Genomic DNA, 20839 nt, shown 5'->3' with positions numbered 1-20839 from the left:
CCCCCACAGCATCTTGCCCAAGCCTCCCCCACTTCTCCTTCACCCAAATCCAGACAGCTGATGTTCTGAAAGAGTTGCAAAATCTGGACCCCTACAAATCAGCTGGGCTAGACAATCTGGACCCTCTCTTTCTAAAATGATCCGCCGCAATTGTTGCAACCCCTATTACTAGCCTGTTCAACCTATCTTTCGCATCATCTGAGATACCCAAAGACTGGAAAGCTGCCGCGGTCATCCCCCTCTTCAAAGGGGGAGACACTCCAAACTGTTACAGACCTATATCTATCCTACCCTGCCTTTCTAAGGTCTTTGAAAGCCAAGTTAACAAACAGATCACCAACCATTTCGAATCCCACTGTACCTTCTCCGCTATGCAATCTGGTTTCCGAGCTGGTCATGGGTGCACCTCAGCCACGCTCAAGGTCCTAAACAATATCATAACTGGCATCGATAATAGACAATACTGTGCAGCCGTATTCATTGACCTGGCCAATGCTTTCAACTCTGTCAATCACCACATTCTTATCGGCAGATGCAACAGCCTTGGTTTCTCAAATGACTGCCTCGCCTGGCTCACCAACTACCCCTCAGACAGAGTTCAGTATGTCAAATCGGAGGGCCTGTTGTCCGGACCTCTGGCAGTCTCTTTGGGAGCACCACAGGGTTAAATTCTCGGGCCGACTCTCTTCTCTCTATACATCAATGATGTCACTCTTGCTGCTGGTGATTCTCTGATCCACCTCTACGCAGACGGCACCATTCTGTATACTTCTGGCCCTTCTTTAGACCCTGTGTTAACTAATCTCCAGACAAATTTCAATGCCATACAACTCTCCTTCTTTGGCCTCCAACTGCTTTTAAATGCAAGTAAAACTAAATGCATGCACCTGCCCGCCCATCCAGCATCACTACTCTGGACGGTTCTGACTTAGAATATGGAGACAACTACAAATACCTAGATGTCTGGTTAGACTGTAAACTCTCCTTCCAGACTCACATTAAGCATCTCCAATCCAAAATTAAATCTAGAATCAGCTTCCTATTTCACAACAAAGCATCCTTCACTCATGCTGCGAAACATACCCTCGTAAACTGACTATCCTATCGATCCTCGGCTTCGGCGATGTCATTTACAAAATAGCCTCTAACACTCTCCTCAGCAAATTGGATGCAGTCTATCACAGTGCCATCAGTTTTGTCACCAAAGCCCCATATACTACCCACCACTGTGTCCTCTATGCTCTCATTGTCTGACCCTCGCTTCATATTTGTCACCAAACCCACTGGCTCCAGGTCATCTATAAGTCTTTGCTAGGTAAAGCGCCACCTTATCTCAGGTCACTGGTCACTGGCCCATAGCACGCGCTCCAGCAGGTATCTTTCACTGGTCACCCCCAAAGCTAATTCCTACTTTGGCCGCCTTTCCTTTCAGTTCTCTGCTGCCAATGACTGGAACGAATTGCAAACATCACTGAAGCTGGAGACTCATATCTCCCTCACTAACGTTAAGCATCAGCTGTCAGAGCAGCTCACAGATCATTGCACCTGTACATAGCCCATCTGTAAATAGCCCAAATTGTAATTACTTCGCCACTATTGCCTATTTATTGCCTTATCTCCCTAATCTTACCTCATTTACACACACTGTATACAGATTTTTTCTATTGTGTTATTGACTGTACGTTTGTTTGTTCCATGTGTAACTGTGTTGTTGTTTGTGTGGCACTGCTTTGCTTTATCTTGACCAGGTCGCAGTTGTAATTGAGAACTTGTTCTCAACTGGCCTACCTGGTTAAATAAAGGTGAAATAAAAATGTTTAATAAAATAGCCTACCTCAAATTTTGAAATATAATTTTAAAATATGTCTCTAACAACAATGCATTGGCAGGGATATTTAAGCAAAGCCAATATGCGTTGACCATGTATTAGGCCTATAGCTTATTGCACAAACGTCATTGTTACAGTATACTGTTTTTAATAGGTTAATGTTGCATAGGTTTACGTAAAAAAAAATATATATATATATATATATATATTGTTTTTTATCTGAGCAGTAGATCTCGGGTTGCAATTTGACTTGACTCAGAAAAGGTTGGTGACCACTGCTGTAGAGGCAGGCACACAGAGACAGAGACCTACATACAGTATAATTGGCTAGAAGGTAAGAATAAGTGTTTGGTTTTGGTTGACTACATGGCTAGAGGCTAGGCTAGGGAAAGGAAGGGCTACAGGCTAAGAGATGGCAGGCCTGAGACTAGGGGAAGGATGGGCTACAGGCAAGTGGACAGACAGCTTGAAGCTAGGAGAAGGATGGGCTACAGTCTAGGGGAAGGACAGGCTTGAGGCTAGGGAGGGGAAGGACGTGCTTGATGCTAGGGAGGGGAAGGACGGACTTGTGGCTAGGGAGGGGAAGGAAGGGCTTGTGGCTAGGGAGGGGAAGGACGGGCTTGAGGCTAGGGAGGTGAAGGACAGGCTTAAGGCTAGGGAGGGGAAGGACGGGCTTGAGGCTAGGGAGGGGAAGGGCGGGCTTGAGGCTAGGGAGGGGAAGGAAGGCCTTGAGGCTAGGGAGGGGAAGGACGGCCTTGAGGCTAGGGAGGGGAAGGGTGAGCTTGAAGCTCGGGGAAGGCTTGTGTCTAGGGGATGTAAGGTCTACAGGCTAGGGAAGTAATGGCTACAGGCTAGGGGATATAAGGGCTTGAGTCTAGGGGATGGACTGACGGACTTGAGGCTAGGGGAAGAACGGGCTTGAGGCTAGGTCAAGGACAGGCTTGAGGCTAGGGCAAGGACAGGCTTGAGGCTAGGGCAAGGACGGGCTTGAGGCTAGGGCAAGGACGGGCTTGAGGCTAGGGCATGGACGGGCTTGAGGCTAGGCCAAGGACGGGCGTGAGGCTAGGCAAGGACAGGCTTGAGGCTAGGGCAAGGATGGGCTTGAGGCTAGGGCAAGAATGGGCTTGAGGCTAGGGCAAGGATGGGCTTGAGGCTAGGGCAAGGACGGGCTTGAGGCTAGGGCAAGGACGGGCTTGAGGCTAGGGCACCTGTTTCTAAGGTTAGTTACATCTGTGGTTGTAGTGAAAACCTACAGGAGGGTAACTCTCCAATAACAGGGTTGGAGAGCCCTGGGCTAGAGTCTAGGCTAGGGGCAGGAAGGGCTAGAGGCTAGGTAAAGGAAGTAGGGGTTGTTTTTGAACCAGGCCGACCTTTAGACAACCATTCATCACACCGTAAACCTCATGCCAATAACGAGCGCTTTCCAAACAACCCCTACGCACTTCAGTGTTTGCAGATCTCAAATAACCAGATACAGTAGGTGTGATAAATATGGCGGACTACAATCAGGAAAAACATCCACTTTTAAAATGAAAGACCACCATACATTGATGAATAGCGTTGTTCCAGTCCATCCTTGGGTGTAGCTGTCCTCCTCAATCTTCTTGGAATTCTGCGTAGTTTTCCTTTGAGCCGGTGCTGGTGCCATCCTTATGTCATTATATTGCTATCTGGTTGTATTGCTATCTGGTCGTACTGCCATCCACATACCCTGTTAAACCTCCAGTGAGCTCTCCCCTGGAGGAAGTGCCTCTGCTTTAGCGTGACACACACGGCTTTGTTCACTGTCCCCTCCTGTAACCCCAGTAACCTGTGCGCTGTCAGTCCACTCAGTACGACCTCAGACCAGCAGATCTCCTGTGTGTTGGCCTTGTCTTGTGTAGCAAAGATAGAGAGGAACTACGAGCTGCACTTATTGAGGTGTGCTTACGCGGTACGGCCTGACCCTGCCCTTATCTGGTGCCCTTGAACACCAGTGATATATTTTTGATATTACCATGTGTGCATAGCTGATTACCTTTTCTCTGGCTGACAATTGGTCATTTTTCTTCTCTCCTCCTTCTCACAGGAAGCACTTGCAGAACGGGATCACCAAGGAGAAGCATCTATAATGGCCTCTCTAGCTCTATCTCCTGGCACTTAACTCTGAATGCAAGTAACCTACATTTAGGTCTAAGTGAATCGCAAAAAGGTAAAAAAATATCAAATTAGAAAAGTGATAATTTTTCATTCTGTTTTGTCATTGTTTTATTATATCACGGTGAATGCTATTTCAGGTGACCTTTGTCTTATTAACATTAAATTTGAAGAAAAAGAAAGGTGTGAGTTATGTGAATGTCCTCTCGTGTATTCTACAGGGGCATTTAGAAGTTGTGTCAGCTCTAACAAACATAAGACAAGGTTGAGCTATTGATTTTTAAACGTCTAGACCTATAAAAAAAAATAACATGCATACGTTGGAGGACAGGGCTCTATTCAGTCTGTCACTGAAGCATTACAGATTGCGATATAAAAATGTAAAGGTCATTTTTAATTGAGCCTACATGCAGAGTTTACCGTGAATGCACTCTGCTAACGTGGAAACGTTGCCTTTAAATTTAATCACAATGTAATGATGAACTTCTGCAATACGGATAGATTAGGGCCCTAAAGCACTCACACAGTCACCATGTCAAAGGTCCTCTCTAGTATAGTATCAGGTGTCAGGTACGACCCAAGTGCAGACTGTGTAGAAGTAACAATGTTTAGTGTAACGGGCAGGCAAACGACAGGTCAAGGCAGGCAGGGGTTGATAATCCAGAGTAGTGGGGCCAAGGTACAGGACGGCAGGCAGGCTCAGACAGAAGGTCTGTAATCCAGAGTAGGGGCAAAGGTATAGGACAGGAGGCATTCAGAGTGGTCAGGCAGTTAGGCTCGGAGACAGGACAGTCAGGGGTCAAAACCAGGTGAGCGAGAAAAGAGAGACTGGAAACAGCAGGAGCTGAGCCCCAAACCACTGGTAGGCTTGCTCAAATAAGACAAACTGGCAAAGACAGACAGAAAACACAAGTGTAAATACCCAGGGGATAAGTGTGAAAGATGGGTGACACCTGTAGGGCGGTGGCGACAAGCACAAGGACAGGTGAAACAGATCAGTGTGTGACATGGAGAGAACTGCATCTGCGTTTTTAAAGATCCTTCCTCTAAAAGCTTTTTAAAGTTTATACCCCCTATTATTTCAGGAGTGAAGGCTAAAATACTAAAGGGAACTATTGCATCATGTCACCATTGTGGGTGAGAGGTTGCATGTAAGGGTCTGGTTTTGTTTTCCAAACATGTATTCATTTTCTTATCATTGCACAGGTCGATAGTGACCACATATACATTTCCTCAGCCTGACCTGCAATATTTGAAGAGCCACTTCGGTGTAGTATTGATGTCTTTTAAATGTGAATGACTTGTGAACCAATTTTATTTTTTATTTTTTTTGCTGTCATTTGATAGGCATTAGAAATATTGCTTGCATTCCTGTATGGAAAATGCATTGTCACATTTTCTGTTTTTAGCTTCTGTTGTCACACTGAAATGAAGGCATACAAGCTGATAGCTGGTTAATGACAGCTGATGTAGCTGAACTTGGTTGACTGGGTTCAATATCATCCTTATGATTTTGGTAAAGATATGGATTAGAATAATAATCAATATGGTGGTGGTTGTCAGGTTCACAGAAAAATTTAAGCAAATGGCCTTTACTTGTGTAAAAGAAGATACAAATCAAATGTGAAAAACATATGCAGATATGGTATTCAGGAATGCATGACATTGCAATGGTTTTGGAATATGCCATGAAGTCATAAGCAAAAACCACAAATTAAGAAAACTACAAACTATGTAATCTTAACCTTTATCAATGTGCTGAACTGACCTTAAAAAAGTTAAGTAATTAGAGCCGACCGTCACACACTCCAAATGGTTCTGTCCTTACATTTGAATGTGCCACTGGTTGTGTGTGCATGTGTTCCGCAACTCTCCAGTTTTTCTCTTTGCTGTGCCTGTGACATAAGGGGTGCTGTCCTTTTCGATCAAATTCAACCTCTTTTTGTTTTGATGAACAGTATGCTTGTGCTGGAACAGGCCACAGATGTCGGCAGGTAGAAGTGTCCGTAGTTGTGGATGTGTCTTCCAGTCCCCAGCCCTAGCTACCACTAGTGCCAGTGCCTGGGATTACCTAGATTTTGATATTACATGCAATTATCATTATAGATTTTTTTTTTGTTTAATTGCTGTTTCTGAAAACACTGTAATCCAGTCGTGTCCCTTTTCCTGTGTATGCGTTGGTTAATGGCTTGTGCCCAGCCATCTACCATGGTACTGTCCACAAAGGTGTGCACACTTTCCCTCCATCTCTGTCCAGCTCTCTCCTGGTCTGTCTGTCCTCTCCACCACAGACAACCACCAACAACCAGATTGGCTTTGTGAGGTGAAACTACTCACAGCAAATTCCCTCTTTTCAAGAAACAGTATACTCCCCTTTCCCCCCCAAAGAAAATACATTTGTGTCAGAAAGACTAAGGTTATAGAGTAGTAATCACTTTTGTAAGTTTTATTTTGAGGCAGATCTGGCAGTTTTTTGTAATAAGCATTAAATATATAGAAGCCCATCAGTTCAGAATGAAAATGTGGAAGAATAATGATTCTATGCGTTGCATTAATACTTTAAGAATGTGCCAAAAATGTTGATCTTTATCACAAGAAGTGTTCTGATGAGAGGCCTGGCCTGGACCTGGGTGGCTAGAAAGAGCTGTTATAATGGATATGAAGAGGGTATGCCTCGCAGGTGTTTCTTACAAATTGCACTGTCATTTATTGCTGTTTTTTTGATCATCATAAAATAGGAATGCAGGTAGATTTGGGATTTTTTACAAATTTCTGGACGTTAAGAATCAAATGAGGTATGAAGTGAAATAGTTAATTGGTTTTAGGTAGATATTTCTTTGACCACTGACACACTGCAAGGTCTCTACCATCAGCCCCAAGTTTCAATTTGACCACTGACACACTGCAAGGTCTCTACCATCAGCCCCAAGTTTCAATTTGACCACTGACACACTGCAAGGTCTCTACCATCAGCCCCAAGTTTCAATTTGACCACTGACACACTGCAAGGTCTCTACCATCAGCCCCAAGTTTCAATTTGACCACTGACACACTGCAAGGTCTCTACCATCAGCCCCAAGTTTCAATTTGACCACTGACACACTGCAAGGTCTCTACCATCAGCCCCAAGTTTCAATCTGACCACTGACACACTGCAAGGTCTCTACCATCAGCCCCAAGTTTCAATTTGACCACTTTGGTATGACAGGTACTGACTTGTAATAAAACAATGTTAATAATTCCATTCAACCAGTGTTATTGTATCATGTTTTCCCATAAAATAAAATGTGTTCATTTGAAAAAGAAACTGACTTATTTCAACAAATGTATTTATTTTTGATGTCATTGTTGCAAGAATCAAGTTTTTGTCGATCAGGTAAAACACAGTTAAGAAAGATAAAACAAAGGTGTTGGACAAAGAGTCTCAGAAATGGGAGAGTTCAATTCAGTGCACAGTTAAGCATAGTCTGCTTCAATAAATACAAATTCTAAGATATGTCCCACACAGCTTTTTCCGTTGTGTAGATAGGTGAATCTCACCAGTCCATTTGCCTTCACTGACTGCAGGAGTGACATGGCATGCAGTATGTAAATATACCAAATACAGCACTCAAGCACCGTCTCCTCATCTCAAGATCAAAGACTGTCAGGGATATAGACGACACAGATCAACACATTACCAGATTCCCTTCGAAGGTCCAATTCGATCTAACAACACGTCTTGCCTTTCTTAACACTTTAGTTGTTGATAAGCAGAGCAAGGGGGGATTTGCACATCGATGTGGAGCTAACCATTTTGCAATAGACACGTCCAGATAGATGGAGGCAGAATCGTGTTGGTAGACGAACACTGCATACGTCTCATTAACATTTGTGTGAGGGGTGGGCCTAATTTTTTTCACATTTTAAAATCTAAACTGTCACATAGTAACACTAGTAAACAAATGTGTCACAAAGGGGTGAAACCCCAAAATGATACATTTCCATTCTATAACCGGACTTACTCTTATGGCAATAGGAAGTATAGGGGACACTATCATTCTTATTCATACATTTATTTCATTAGTTCAGTCAAGGCCATGAATCATGTTATCGACACACTATTCAACATTTACAGTGCCTTGCGAAAGTATTCGGCCCCCTTGAACTTTGCGACCTTTTGCCACATTTCAGGCTCCAAACATAAAGATATAAAACTGTATTTTTTTGTGAAGAATCAACAACAAGTGGGACACAATCATGAAGTGGAACGACAGTTATTGGATATTTCAAACTTTTTTAACAAATCAAAAACTGAAAAATTGGGCGTGCAAAATTATTCAGCCCCTTTACTTTCAGTGCAGCAAACTCTCTCCAGAAGTTCAGTGAGGATCTCTGAATGATCCAATGTTGACCTAAATGACTAATGATGATAAATACAATCCACCTGTGTGTAATCAAGTCTCCGTATAAATGCACCTGCACTGTGATAGTCTCAGAGGTCCGTCAAAAGCGCAGAGAGCATCATGAAGAACAAGGAACACACCAGGCAGGTCCGAGATACTGTTGTGAAGAAGTTTAAAGCCGGATTTGGATACAAAAAGATTTCCCAAGCTTTAAACATCCCAAGGAGCACTGTGCAAGCGATAATATTGAAATGGAAGGAGTATCAGACCACTGCAAATTTACCAAGACCTGGCCGTCCCTCTAAACTTTCAGCTCATACAAAGAGAAGACTGATCAGAGATGCAGCCAAGAGGCCCATGATCACTCTGGATGAACTGCAGAGATCTACAGCTGAGGTGGGAGACTCTGTCCATAGGACAACAATCAGTCGTATATTGCACAAATCTGGCCTTTATGGAAGAGTGGCAAGAAGAAAGCCATTTCTTAAAGATATCCATAAAAAGTGTTGTTTAAAGTTTGCCACAAGCCACCTGGGAGACACACCAAACATGTGGAAGAAGGTGATCTGGTCAGATGAAACCAAAATTGAACTTTTTGGCGACAATGCAAAATGTTATGTTTGGCGTAAAAGCAACACAGCTGAACACACCATCCCCACTGTCAAACATGGTGGTGGCAGCATCATGGTTTGGGCCTGCTTTTCTTCAGCAGGGACATTGAAGATGGTTAAAATAGATGGAGCCAAATACAGGACCATTCTGCAAGAAAACCTGATGGAGTCTGCAAAAGACCTGAGACTGGGACGGAGATTTGTCTTCCAACAAGACAATGATCCAAAACATAAAGCAAAATCTACAATGGAATGGTTCAAAAATAAACATATCCAGGTGTTAGAATGGCCAAGTCAAAGTCCAGACCTGAATCCAATCAAGAATCTGTGGAAAGAACTGAAAACTGCTGTTCACAAATGCTCTCCATCCAACCACACTGAGCTCGAGCTGTTTTGCAAGGAGGAATGGGAAAAAATGTCAGTCTCTCGATGTGCAAAACTGATAGAGACATACCCCAAGCGACTTACAGCTGTAATCGCAGCAAAAGGTGGCGCTACAAAGTATTAACTTAAGGGGGCTGAATAATTTTCCACGCCCAATTTGTCAGTTTTTGATTTGTTAAAAAAGTTTGAAATATCCAATAAATGTCGTTCCTCTTCATGATTGTGTCCCACTTGTTGTTAATTCTTCACAAAAAAATACAGTTTTATATCTTTATGTTTGAAGCCTGAAATGTGGCAAAAGGTCGCAAAGTTCAAGGGGGCCGAATACTTTCGCAAGGCACTGTAATTTAAACAATAAGAAAACTAATTTGGGTTAGAGAGAGAAAAAAAAAAAAAAAATCTAGTCATGATGACCAAATACATTGACCATCCAAACAAATATCACCAAGTTTCACTACTGCTACTCCATAGCTGCCCAAGAAGATGACCCACTGACGTTTGGCAAAATTCACACTATAGGGCACTGAGTGAGCCATGGATTTAGAAATGCCCAATCCCACATCAACCCCTAGTCCCTCCCTACTTATGCATGTGTAGAACGGAGAGGATTGGTTGGGTATAAGCTGGTGAAAATCGCACTTAGCCAATCAAAGAGCCAGGTGATGCTATTACCATATTGACACCTATCGAATTATCTCAGATCATGGGGGAAATAGCGGTTAATGTGGGACTGGGTTTACGAGGTGGTAACGTTTGACATCTGTTTTCAGGAGGACAGGAAGACTAAAGGAACCGACTAAATGACTAAACTTGGCAGAGAGAAATGATTCAACATGTTTCATTTCCAAAGAGGGAAAAAGGCAATATATTGGGTGGTAAAATGTTTTTATATCATAAGAGCTGCTTGGTCCGCCCCCGTTTTGTTATTGGCTAGAACTCGTTGTCGCTGTGAGGAGAGGAAGAGTCTGGAGGATAGTAAGGGGAGGGGCTTAATGCTGCTTGGTCTTGGGTGCTGTTATTCTGCGCACCACACTGTAGAGAACTCCAAAGTGCTGAAGAGAGAAAAAAGCGAGAAACATTATTAACCCCTAAATAAGCCGGCTGAGAAGACGGCAGTCATCTGATTTACAACAATGACCTGGTTAGGAGTTACAGGGGGGAGGCTAGGTCAAACAAATGACCATACATCAAAATAACATTAGTGACCATCAGAATGGCGATGTTGGATCAATACATACCTGAATGGCCAGATATATCACTCCGAGGTAAGCTGCGATGCAGACCGCCAGAAGCAGGTCAAAGATGGCTGGTTTCACCCTGTTAGGAAAGCAAAATGTGACACAAAAGCAAGCTGAAGAGGTTTGAAGTGAAAAATCAATAAGCTATTGCACTAAAGAACAGCACTGTGAGGGCTAAATAGAAATAGAGTGGGCAGCTATCACCTACCTGTAAGCATTCATGGTCTGTTTGAGCTGATCATAGAAGACAAACTCTGGGTCTCTGAGAGGGAGAATACAGATGACATCTGTCACTGAAACTTCAACCATTAACTTTCATATGGTCATCGGATCAATAAACAACAGTAAATAGAAAGTGTACAACTCTCATTAAAATCCCATCCGTCCCAGACAATTTATTCCATACAAATCGTCTTCTACAACACAAGTAAAGGAGTGGTTCTGTCACAGTTTTGAACACTATGAGAGGGTGGATCAGCTTAATATTGCGGAAAGAATGTTGCTTCCAATGTAATTGTCTGCATCCTATCCCCCATATTTTTGGGGTAAATATATATATATATATATATATATATATACACACACACACATACATACTTTTTTTAAAGAATATACCTTTATTATTATTCCCCGCAAACCCTTCCGCCGATCCCCCAATTGGAGTAAACTAATAAACACTTCTGCTTCTACCTTCAATCCATACATCTTATACATACTCTACAGACAGTCTACTTTACAATAGTTGTCTCTTGTTTGTTCGTAGTCCTTCCTCTATTTCTGATGTCCATCCAGTTTGATGATTTCTATTTGTAACTATGCTATTTCACAAAAGTTCCGAACCTATATACATTTTACAGATCCCGTATGTTTTACATTGTTTATCTTGTTATTAGTCCCACCCTTCAGCTCCACTCAACCCCTCCCATCTGTCTCTCAACATCATCCATTTCGGATTTCTACTTGCCATATACTGTATTTTTCAACTGTGCTGTGATGCTTCACAAAATAATTGAACCTTCCTATTCTCATAGCTTCTACAGATTGTAAATGAAAAATAAACATTTTTTGCTAAAATAATTATTATATTATTGATTGATTGACTATGGCTTTTCAAATCACCCAGTATTGTTATCTGTAGTGTTAGTTCTAGGTAAATGTTGCAATTCTTCAGCCATTCCTGGACCTGTGACCAAAAATGAGCTACATATGGACAATACCAAAATAAATGATCTAATGACTCTGCCTCCTCACAGCGGAATCTGCAGAGCTGGGAAGATTGTATCCCCCAAATATATAACATTCTATTAGTTGCAATTTTGTACAGTAATTTATATTGAAAAATTTGAAGTTTTAAATCCGGCGTTGTTTTGCGTATCAATTCATAAACCATGTGCCATGGAATGGGTACATCGAAAATCTCTTCCCAACTATTTTGCAATTTATATGGCACAGCTGTCAGTTTTTTGGTCCTTAAATGAAATTGGTATATGTTTTTATTTATCACACTTTTCTTTAACCATTTATGTTCTTTAATACAGGGCCGACATACAAGTTCCTTACCTTTTTCCCCTTCTACTTGCCTCTTCCATTTTTGTGGTAATGCTGCAATTAATTGGTTGTAATTTTGGGTAGAGCAGACATTTCCATATGTCTGTGTTAGCTGCATGTGCAACATAACTCCACCAGTCCTATTTATGATATCATTCACTAAAATGATACCTTTTTAAAAAAATTATTCGATAAATACAGTCTTTTTGTCAATTAGTATATTTGAATTTAACCACAATATTTGTTGTACTATTTGTTCCGTCCTTTCAGGCGGATTAAACTGAAATGGCAACCAACTTTCTAAGGCTTGTTTAAAAAATTAAGATATTTTGGAGATTTGTTCCTTTTCAAACAACCGAAAGTGAGCAGGTGTAATCTGAATAAAGGGGAAAAGGCCCTTCCTGAATATAGGATGAGACATTCGTACCAATTGACTAGAGAACCAGTTTGGATTTAAGTATAACTTTTGTATGACTGATGCCTTTAGTGAGAGGTCTAATGCTTTAATATTTAATCATTTCTGCCCACCGAATTCATATTCGTTATATAAATAGGCCCTTTTAATTTTATCTGGTTTGCCGTTCCAAATAAAATTGAATATTTTTTGTTCATATAATTTAAAAAGCAGGTCACTAGGTGTAGGCAAAACCATAAGCAAATAGGTAAACTGTGATATAACTAAGGAGTTAATCAGGGTGATTTTTCCACAAATAGACAGGTATTTTCCTTTCCATGGTAGCAAGATCTTATCTATTTTTGCTAACTTTCTATAAAAATTTATTGGAGTGAGATCATTTCTTTCCTTTGGGATTTGTATACCGAGTATGTCCACATCTCCGTCAGACCATTTTTAATTGGTAAACTACATGGTAATGTAAAATGTGATTTTTTTTTTGTGATCCAATACGTAATATGGTACATTTATCATAATTTGGTTTTAATCCAGAGAGGATAGCAAAAGTATCTAGATCCTCTAAGAGGCCGTGGAGAGACTCAAATTGTGGTTTTAAAAGAAAACATGACTTATCAGCGTACAATGACACCTTAGTTTTTAAGCCATGGATTTCTAATCCCTTAATATTATTGTTTGATCTAATCTTTGCAGCTAACATTTCGATGGCAATAATAAATAGATATGCCGATAGTGGACGTTTAAAACTTTCTGAGATGTAGCCATTATTTACTATTTTACACCTAGGGTTACTATACATAACCTTAACCCATTTTATAAGAGATTCCCCAAAATTGAAATATTCTAGGCATTTACAGTGCCTTGCGAAAGTATTCGGCCCCCTTGAACTTTGCGACCTTTTGCCACATTTCAGGCTTCAAACATAAAGATATAAAACTGTATTTTTTTGTGAAGAATCAACAACAAGTGGTACACAATCATGAAGTGGAACGACATTTATTGGATATTTCAAACTTTTTTAACAAATCAAAAACGGAAAAATTGGCCGTGCAAAATTATTCAGCCCCCTTAAGTTAATACTTTGTAGCGCCACCTTTTGCTGCGATTACAGCTGTAAGTCGCTTGGGGTATGTCTCTATCAGTTTTGCACATCGAGAGACTGACATTTTTTCCCATTCCTCCTTGCAAAACAGCTCGAGCTCAGTGTGGTTGGATGGAGAGCATTTGTGAACAGCAGTTTTCAGTTATTTCCACAGATTCTCGATTGGATTCAGGTCTGGACTTTGACTTGGCCATTCTAACACCTGGATATGTTTATTTTTGAACCATTCCATTGTAGATTTTGCTTTATGTTTTGGATCATTGTCTTGTTGGAAGACAAATTCCGTCCCAGTCTCAGGTCTTTTGCAGACTCCATCAGGTTTTCTTCCAGAATGGTCCTGTATTTGGCTCCATCCATCTTCCCATCAATTTTAACCATCTTCCCTGTCCCTGCTGAAGAAAAGCAGGCCCAAACCATGATGCTGCCACCACCATGTTTGACAGTGGGGATGGTGTGTTCAGCTGTGTTGCTTTTACGCCAAACATAACATTTTGCATTGTTGCCAAAAAGTTCAATTTTGGTTTCATCTGACCAGAGCACCTTCTTCCACATGTTTGGTGTGTCTCCCAGGTGGCTTGTGGCAAACTTTAAACGACACTTTTTATGGATATCTTTAAGAAATGGCTTTCTTCTTGCCACTCTTCCATAAAGGCCAGATTTGTGCAATATACGACTGATTGTTGTCCTATGGACAGAGTCTCCCACCTCAGCTGTAGATCTCTGCAGTTCATCCAGAGTGATCATGGGCCTCTTGGCTGCATCTCTGACCAGTCTTGTCCTTGTATGAGCTGAAAGTTTAGAGGGACGGCCAGGTCTTGGTAGATTTGCAGTGGTCTGATACTCCTTCCATTTCAATATTATCGCTTGCACAGTGCTCCTTGGGATGTTTAAAGCTTGGGAAATCTTTTTGTATCCAAATCCGGCTTTAAACTTCTTCACAACAGTATCTCGGACCTGCCTGGTGTGTTCCTTGTTCTTCATGATGCTCTCTGCGCTTTTAACGGACCTCTGAGACTATCACAGTGCAGGTGCATTCATACGGAGACTTGATTACACACAGGTGGATTGTATTTATCATCATTAGTCATTTAGGTCAACATTGGATCATTCAGAGATCCTCACTGAACTCCTGGAGAGAGTTTGCTGCACTGAAAGTAAAGGGGCTGAATAATTTTGCACGCCCAATTTTTCAGTTTTTGATTTGTTAAAAAAGTTTGAAATATCAAATAAATGTTGTTCCACTTCATGATTGTGTCCCACTTGTTGTTGATTCTTCACAAAAAAATACAGTTTTATATCTTTATGTTTGAAGCCTGAAATGTGGCAAAAGGTCGCAAAGTTCAAGGGGGCCGAATACTTTCGCAAGGCACTGTATATATAAACTCCAGTCGTACTTTATCAAAAGCCTTTTCAAAATCAGCTATGAAAACCAAACCTGGTGTCCCCGATATTTCATAGTGTTCTATTGTTTCCAGTACTTGTCTTATATTATCTCCAATGTATCGTCCATGTAAAAAACCTGTCTGATTAGGATGAATAATATCTGACAATACTTTTTTAATTCTATGTGCCAAGCATTTTGCTAGGATTTTTGTATCACAACACTGAAGTGTAAGAAGTCTCCAATTTTTTAAATGGACTGGATCTTTATATATACCACTTGGGTCCTGTTTCAGTAATAATGATATCAGACCTTCTTGTTGCGTGTCTGATAATCTACCATTTATATAGGAGTGGTTAAAACAAGCCAATAATGGTCCTTGTATACTTCCACTGGTATGCCATCCAGCCCTGGAGTTTTCCCATCCTTAAAGGCCCCAATTGCCTCAAGCAGTTCCTCCTCTGTAATTTGGCCTTCACGTGAGTCTTTCTGTACAGATGTTAATTTTACATTATTATTAGGAAAAAAATCCATATAATTAGTTTCAGTTAGTGGAGATGGAGGAGTCTGAAATGAAAACATATTCTTAAAGTACTTTACTTCCTCTTTCAGAATATCATTTGGTGATTCATGCGTGCCTCTGTCATTTGTAACAAGTTTTAATACATTTTTTTTGGTAGCATTTCTATATTGAAGATTGAAAAAGAATTTGGTGCATTTTCCCCCATATTCCATCCAGTTCACTTTATTTTTATAATGTATTACACTAGATCTTTCTTGAATAAGTTCCTCCATTTCTTTTTGTTTTTCCTCTAACTTATTCTGTGCCTCTATAGTACCGTTTTTATTGCTATCTAACTGTACTGTTAGTCCTTCAATTTCCTTTGTTAATATGGACTCTTTTGATCTAAATTGCTTTTGTTTTATAGAGTACTGAATTGCATTGACTCTAAAGGCACATTTAAAAGTGTCCCATACAGTAAGGGTATCTGCTGTACCTATGTTATGTCTGAAAAGGTCAGTTATAAATTCTTCTGTCCTAGTTCTAAACAATTTATCATCTAGTAGGCTTTGATTAAACTTCCAATATCCTCGCCCACGTGGAAATTCTGTAAGAGTAATATATATGCCAATAATGTGATGATCCGACCGCATTCTGTCCCCTATCAACACTTTTTAAACTTTTGGTGCCAGAGAGAATGGTATAATAAAGTAGTCAAGGCGACTAGCTTGATTAAGCCTCCGCCATGTATATCTCACTAGGTCAGGGTATTTAAGTCTCCATATATCCACCAATTCCAATATATCCATGACATTCACTACGAGCGGTCTTAGTGGCTTTGTGATTCCTCCCAAGGCATACACGGCAGAACCACTAGCGGTGACCAGTCTAGAGGACCAGCGACACCTTGTATTAGCCGTAGCACTGTGGTCAGTGACTGGTCACCTCTTGTCAGCCTTGACGTAGTGCCTGCGGACGTCCTTCAGGTAGTGTCCCAGGTGGTACTCCAGGGTGCTGACCACGCTGCTGTCTTTGTCCACCAGCTGGGCAGCCCGCGGCTGGGCTGTCAGCCAGTCCACCACTGACGACAGCTGCTCCTCCTGCACCTGCTGGACACAAACACACAGTCGCACACTCATCATCAGTGGTCTTATAGTACACACCTTGATGCACACTTGTCTTGTTAAGACACACACATCGTGACCCTGACTTTAACGGTCCATGCTATGACAAAACTAACCACACAAACTAGCCTAAGAGTCCTGGTATGTAGAGCAGCCTTCAAAGACGCTTGGTAAAGGTCACATCAGAGACAGCCTGAAAGGGAGGAGACAGCAGGTACAGTCACATTCAACCACTCACCATTTGTTCAGTGAAGATCTGCAGGTCTCCTGGAGCACCCTGGACACACACCACACACACACACACACACACACACACACACGAGAGAGAGAGAGAGAAAGGTCAAACCTGCTGTACAGTTCAACTTAAAGCATTATATAACTTTGAATAATGAAACGTCCTATATTGTACATATCTTTACCTTCTCTGTGAGGTTGTAGATTACTCTCGCCAGTGACTCTGCAATCAGCTTTGTGTTCCTGCTGAGCTTTCTCAGATCCACATACGGTCTGTAACAGTAATTCACAGTTAAATTAACCAGCAATCAGGAGCACCTCAACAAAGAAAAAAAACTAACGGAGGAGAATGGAAGGGGAGCAGACAGTCCACTGGGCTGGGAGGAGGGGAGATGGCAGTGATGAGGTTGGGAGGATAGACGGTGCCCTACGGCGGGATGAAGGTGTCCAATCCAAAATCAACCCAGTAGCCCAGTGTTTCTTAACCTTTTCTATTCCACTTACAAGCTATGTTCCATCCTCCTGGAGGTACCGCTAACAGTAAGACACAGTATTCGTGTCAGTTAAGCATCTCAGAGACCAATAGCTCCACCTTCCTGTGAAATCAGATTTCTACAAGTCCCACATCTACGGTCCCAAAGGCAGGGGTGGGGCAATACGGTCCTGGAGGGCAGCAATGTGTGCAGGCTAAAGTGTGCAGGCTTTTGTTCTAGCCCAGCACTTACACACCTGATTCAATTGATCCTATTGAGCAGTTGATTATTATATTGAAAAAGGTGTGTTAGGTGTAGCTTGTGGTGTGGTTTGGGGTCGGCAGGGCAGAATGGGGGGGGGGGGGGGGGGGGGGGTGTAGCAAGACAGTTGCGGGTGACAGGCGGTTGGATGCTTGGTCGGACTGCAGTAATAAACCCACCCAGCAGGGGGCTCTCCCACTCCGTGGCGAGAAGAGGGGGACACTGACCGCACGTCCATGATGCTGGAGCGCTGTGCCTCACGGTGGCTGTTGAGGTGGGACAGGGTGAAGGCAGGCAACCGGCGGATCCCGAAGCGCTCGTGCTCCCACGCCAGCGTGTCGTCTGCCAGGTTGATCTTCTTGTGCACCATGGAGAACTTGACCTCTGGGTACTGGCTGGATGCCACCTGAGAAGAACACAGAGGAGGTTAGAGGTCAGGAGAACTTGACCTAATGAGAACAGTAGGGATGTGTTATATGTGGTCAATATATGTTAGTTTGTATCAGTGGTGTGTATCATATGAATTTCAATACTAAAAAAACTGTGTGTGGTGAGTGTTCCGTCGTGGTCCTTACAGTCTCCAGCTCTTTGAGCAGGGCGTACTGGGTGGTGCCTTCTTTAGGTGGTTTGGACACATGGAGGTGCAGACTGTCCCCGTTCCCCAGGGTGTCCAGACACAGCACAAACGCCACGTTGTCCTGAAGCAGACTGGAGTCTGCAGAGAGAGAGGGAGGAAAGGATGGAGGAAAAGAGAAACTGTTTAAACTGCAATATGAACATGTACGCCCATTGTTTTGCATGCAGGACCACAATTTAACAAGAATTGTTGCCGGTATCACGTTTAATTTCCATTCATTTGCAGTGTGTACTCTACAGTGTCCCACTGTGGCAGTCATAATACCTGTCCAGTAACTGAGTCTATAGCCTTCTGAGCTTAGTGTACCTGTATGATCCAGGTTGTCCTCCAGCCATCTCTTGGTGCCTTGGTAGTTGAACTTCCCTCCTCCAGAGACAAAAAACAGGAGGTTGTATCTAAGAAGACAGCAGGTGTGTTAGAAATGACAGGAGAGTACATTCTTATTAATGTGGATGTTCACTGGCCTCCATTAGATCAACAGACTTGTACAGTCTGGTAGCTACATGTTGGGAATTCCAAACATAGAATATCAGAGGAGAAAAGGCTAGTCAGTTGCAATAGTGTTTCTGAAATCTGCAACAAGTGGCTGACTTGTCTTTACCTTGCTTTACCTGTCCTGTACTTTTGCTTCCTGACGACTGCACCTTTTTCCCCTACCCGCTCTATGGTAGGGTGGGGCTTCTTGCTCTTTTGTTCCTTTTTACTAGTGATATGCAAACAGCCCTTATGCAGAGTTAGCAGTGGTTGCTGGTTAGCATTTTGTTTCTGTCTGTATGGAGAATAAGTTGATACCAGAGTTCACCTAACACCATGGAAAATTGGCAGTGTGCCTTAACGCCCACAGATTTACATTAATTTCAAATCAAAATGTATTTGTCACGTGCCGAATTCAACAGGTGTAGTAGACCTTACAGTGAAATGTTTACTTACACACCCTTAACCAATAATGCAGCTAAGAAAAATAATTATTAAGAAAAGTAAAAAAAGAAATAGATAAAAAAGAAAATAGAAAATAATTAAAGAACAACAAAATAACAGTAGCGAGGCTATATATAGGGGGTACAGGTACAGAGTCAATGTGCGAGGTCACAGGTTAGTAGAGGTAAATGAGGTAATATGTACATGTAGGTAGACGTGACTATGCATAGATAATGAACAGAGTAGCAGCAGCATAAAGATGGGGGTGGGAGAGGGGAGACAATGTAAATAGTCCAGGTGGCCATTTGATTAATTGTCCAGCTTGGGGGTAGAAGGCTTGGGGGTAGAAGCTGGTACCAAAGCGCCAAATCTAGGACCAAAAGCCTTTTGGTCCTAGACTTTGGTGCTTTGGTACCGCTTGCCGCGAGATAGAGAGAACAGTCTATGATTTGGGTGACTGAGTCTGACAATTTTTTAAATAGTTTTTTGGTGATGTGGACACACCGAGGAACTTGAAGCTCTCAACCTGCTTTACTACAGCCCAGTCAATGAAAATGGGGGCGTGCTCGGTCCTCCTTTTCCTGTAGTCCACAATCATCTCCTTTGTCTTGATCAAGTTGAGGGAGAGGTTGTTATCCTGGCACCACACTGCAAGGGCTCTGACCTCCTCCTTATAGGCTGTCTCATCAGGCCTACCACTGTTGTGTCTTCTGGCAAATTGAATGATGGTATTGGAGTCGTGCTTGGCCATGCAGTCGTGGGTGAACAGGGAGTACAAGAGGGGACTAAGTACACACCCCTCAGGGTCCCCAGTGTTGAGGATCTGCGTGGCAGACGTGTTGTTGCCTACCCTTACCACCTGGAGGGTGGCCCGGAAGCTCAGGATCCAGTTGCAGAGAGGTGTTTAGTCCCTGGGTCCTTAAACTCAGTTTTTAAAAATTCCTGATATTTAATCCTAGTAAAAATGCCCTGTCTTAGGTCAGTTAGGATCACAACTTTATTTTAAGAATGTGGAATGTCAGAATAATAGTAGAATGATTTCTTTCAGCATTTCTTTCTTTCATCACATTCCCAGTAGGTCAGAAGTTTACATACATTCAATTAGTATTTGGTAGCATTGCCTTTAAATAGTTTATTGGGTCAAATGTTTTGGGTAGCCTTCCACAAGCTTCCCACAATAAGTTGTGAATTTTGGCCCATTCCTCCTGACAAAGCTGGTGTAAAACTGAGTCAGGTTTGTAGGCCTCTCTGCTCGCACGCACTTTTTCAGTTCTGCCCACACATTTTCTACAGGATTGAGGTCAGGGCTTTCTGATGGCCCCTTCAATACCTTGACTTTGTTGTCCTTAAGCCATTTTGCCACAACTTTGGAAGTATGCTTGGGGTCATTGTCCATTTGTAAAGACCCATTTGCAACCAAGGTTTAACTTCCTGACTGATGTCTTGAGATGTTGCTTCAATATATCCACATAATTTTCCTTCCTCATGATGCCATCTATTTTGTGAAGTGCACCAGTCCCTCCTGCAGCAAAGCACCCCCACAACATGATGCTGCCACCCCCGTGCTTCCCGGTTGAGAGGGTGTTCTTCGGCTTGCAAGCATCCCCCTTTATTCTCCAAACAAAACAACGGTCATTATGGTCTAAACAGTTCTATTTTTGTTTC

At 42.2% G+C, this 20839-nt stretch overlaps 2 protein-coding genes across 7 annotated transcripts in view; one reads left to right on the top strand and one right to left on the bottom strand.

Moving 5' to 3' along the window:
• LOC110499356 (ceramide synthase 1) overlaps nucleotides 1-7276 on the top strand; it is a 57433-nt gene extending 50157 nt beyond the window's left edge. For 2 of the 3 annotated variants that reach the window (XM_021576482.2, XM_036960783.1), the window contains exon 7: nucleotides 3897-7276. In XM_021576482.2, coding sequence (XP_021432157.2) covers nucleotides 3897-3939 — 43 coding nt within the window. In that variant the 3' untranslated portion in view covers nucleotides 3940-7276. The remainder of the gene's footprint in view (nucleotides 1-3896) is intronic. The other variant, XR_005039242.1, reaches the window with a different exon arrangement.
• Nucleotides 7277-9602: 2326 nt separating this feature from the next.
• Nucleotides 9603-20839, bottom strand: part of LOC110499138 (nicalin-1) — a 28303-nt gene continuing 17066 nt past the window's right edge. Inside the window, exons 7-15 of one of the 4 annotated variants that reach the window (XM_021576190.2) lie at nucleotides 18563-18651; nucleotides 18195-18334; nucleotides 17799-18025; nucleotides 17071-17158; nucleotides 16890-16928; nucleotides 16473-16633; nucleotides 10791-10844; nucleotides 10583-10661; nucleotides 9603-10396 (exon numbers count right to left, since the gene is read on the bottom strand). In XM_021576190.2, coding sequence (XP_021431865.1) covers nucleotides 10334-10396; nucleotides 10583-10661; nucleotides 10791-10844; nucleotides 16473-16633; nucleotides 16890-16928; nucleotides 17071-17158; nucleotides 17799-18025; nucleotides 18195-18334; nucleotides 18563-18651 — 940 coding nt within the window. In that variant the 3' untranslated portion in view covers nucleotides 9603-10333. Of the gene's footprint in view, nucleotides 10397-10582; nucleotides 10662-10790; nucleotides 10845-16472; nucleotides 16637-16889; nucleotides 16929-17070; nucleotides 17159-17798; nucleotides 18026-18194; nucleotides 18335-18562; nucleotides 18652-20839 lie in introns of all 4 variants that reach the window. The other 3 variants (XM_021576276.2, XM_021576363.2, XM_021576109.2) reach the window with 3 other exon arrangements.

This window comes from Oncorhynchus mykiss, chromosome 1 (assembly GCF_013265735.2).
Source record: "Oncorhynchus mykiss isolate Arlee chromosome 1, USDA_OmykA_1.1, whole genome shotgun sequence".
Taxonomy (NCBI): Eukaryota; Metazoa; Chordata; class Actinopteri; order Salmoniformes; family Salmonidae; genus Oncorhynchus; species Oncorhynchus mykiss.
Note: the sequence above shows the minus strand (reverse complement) of the source record. Positions and strands in the feature narration are given on the sequence as shown.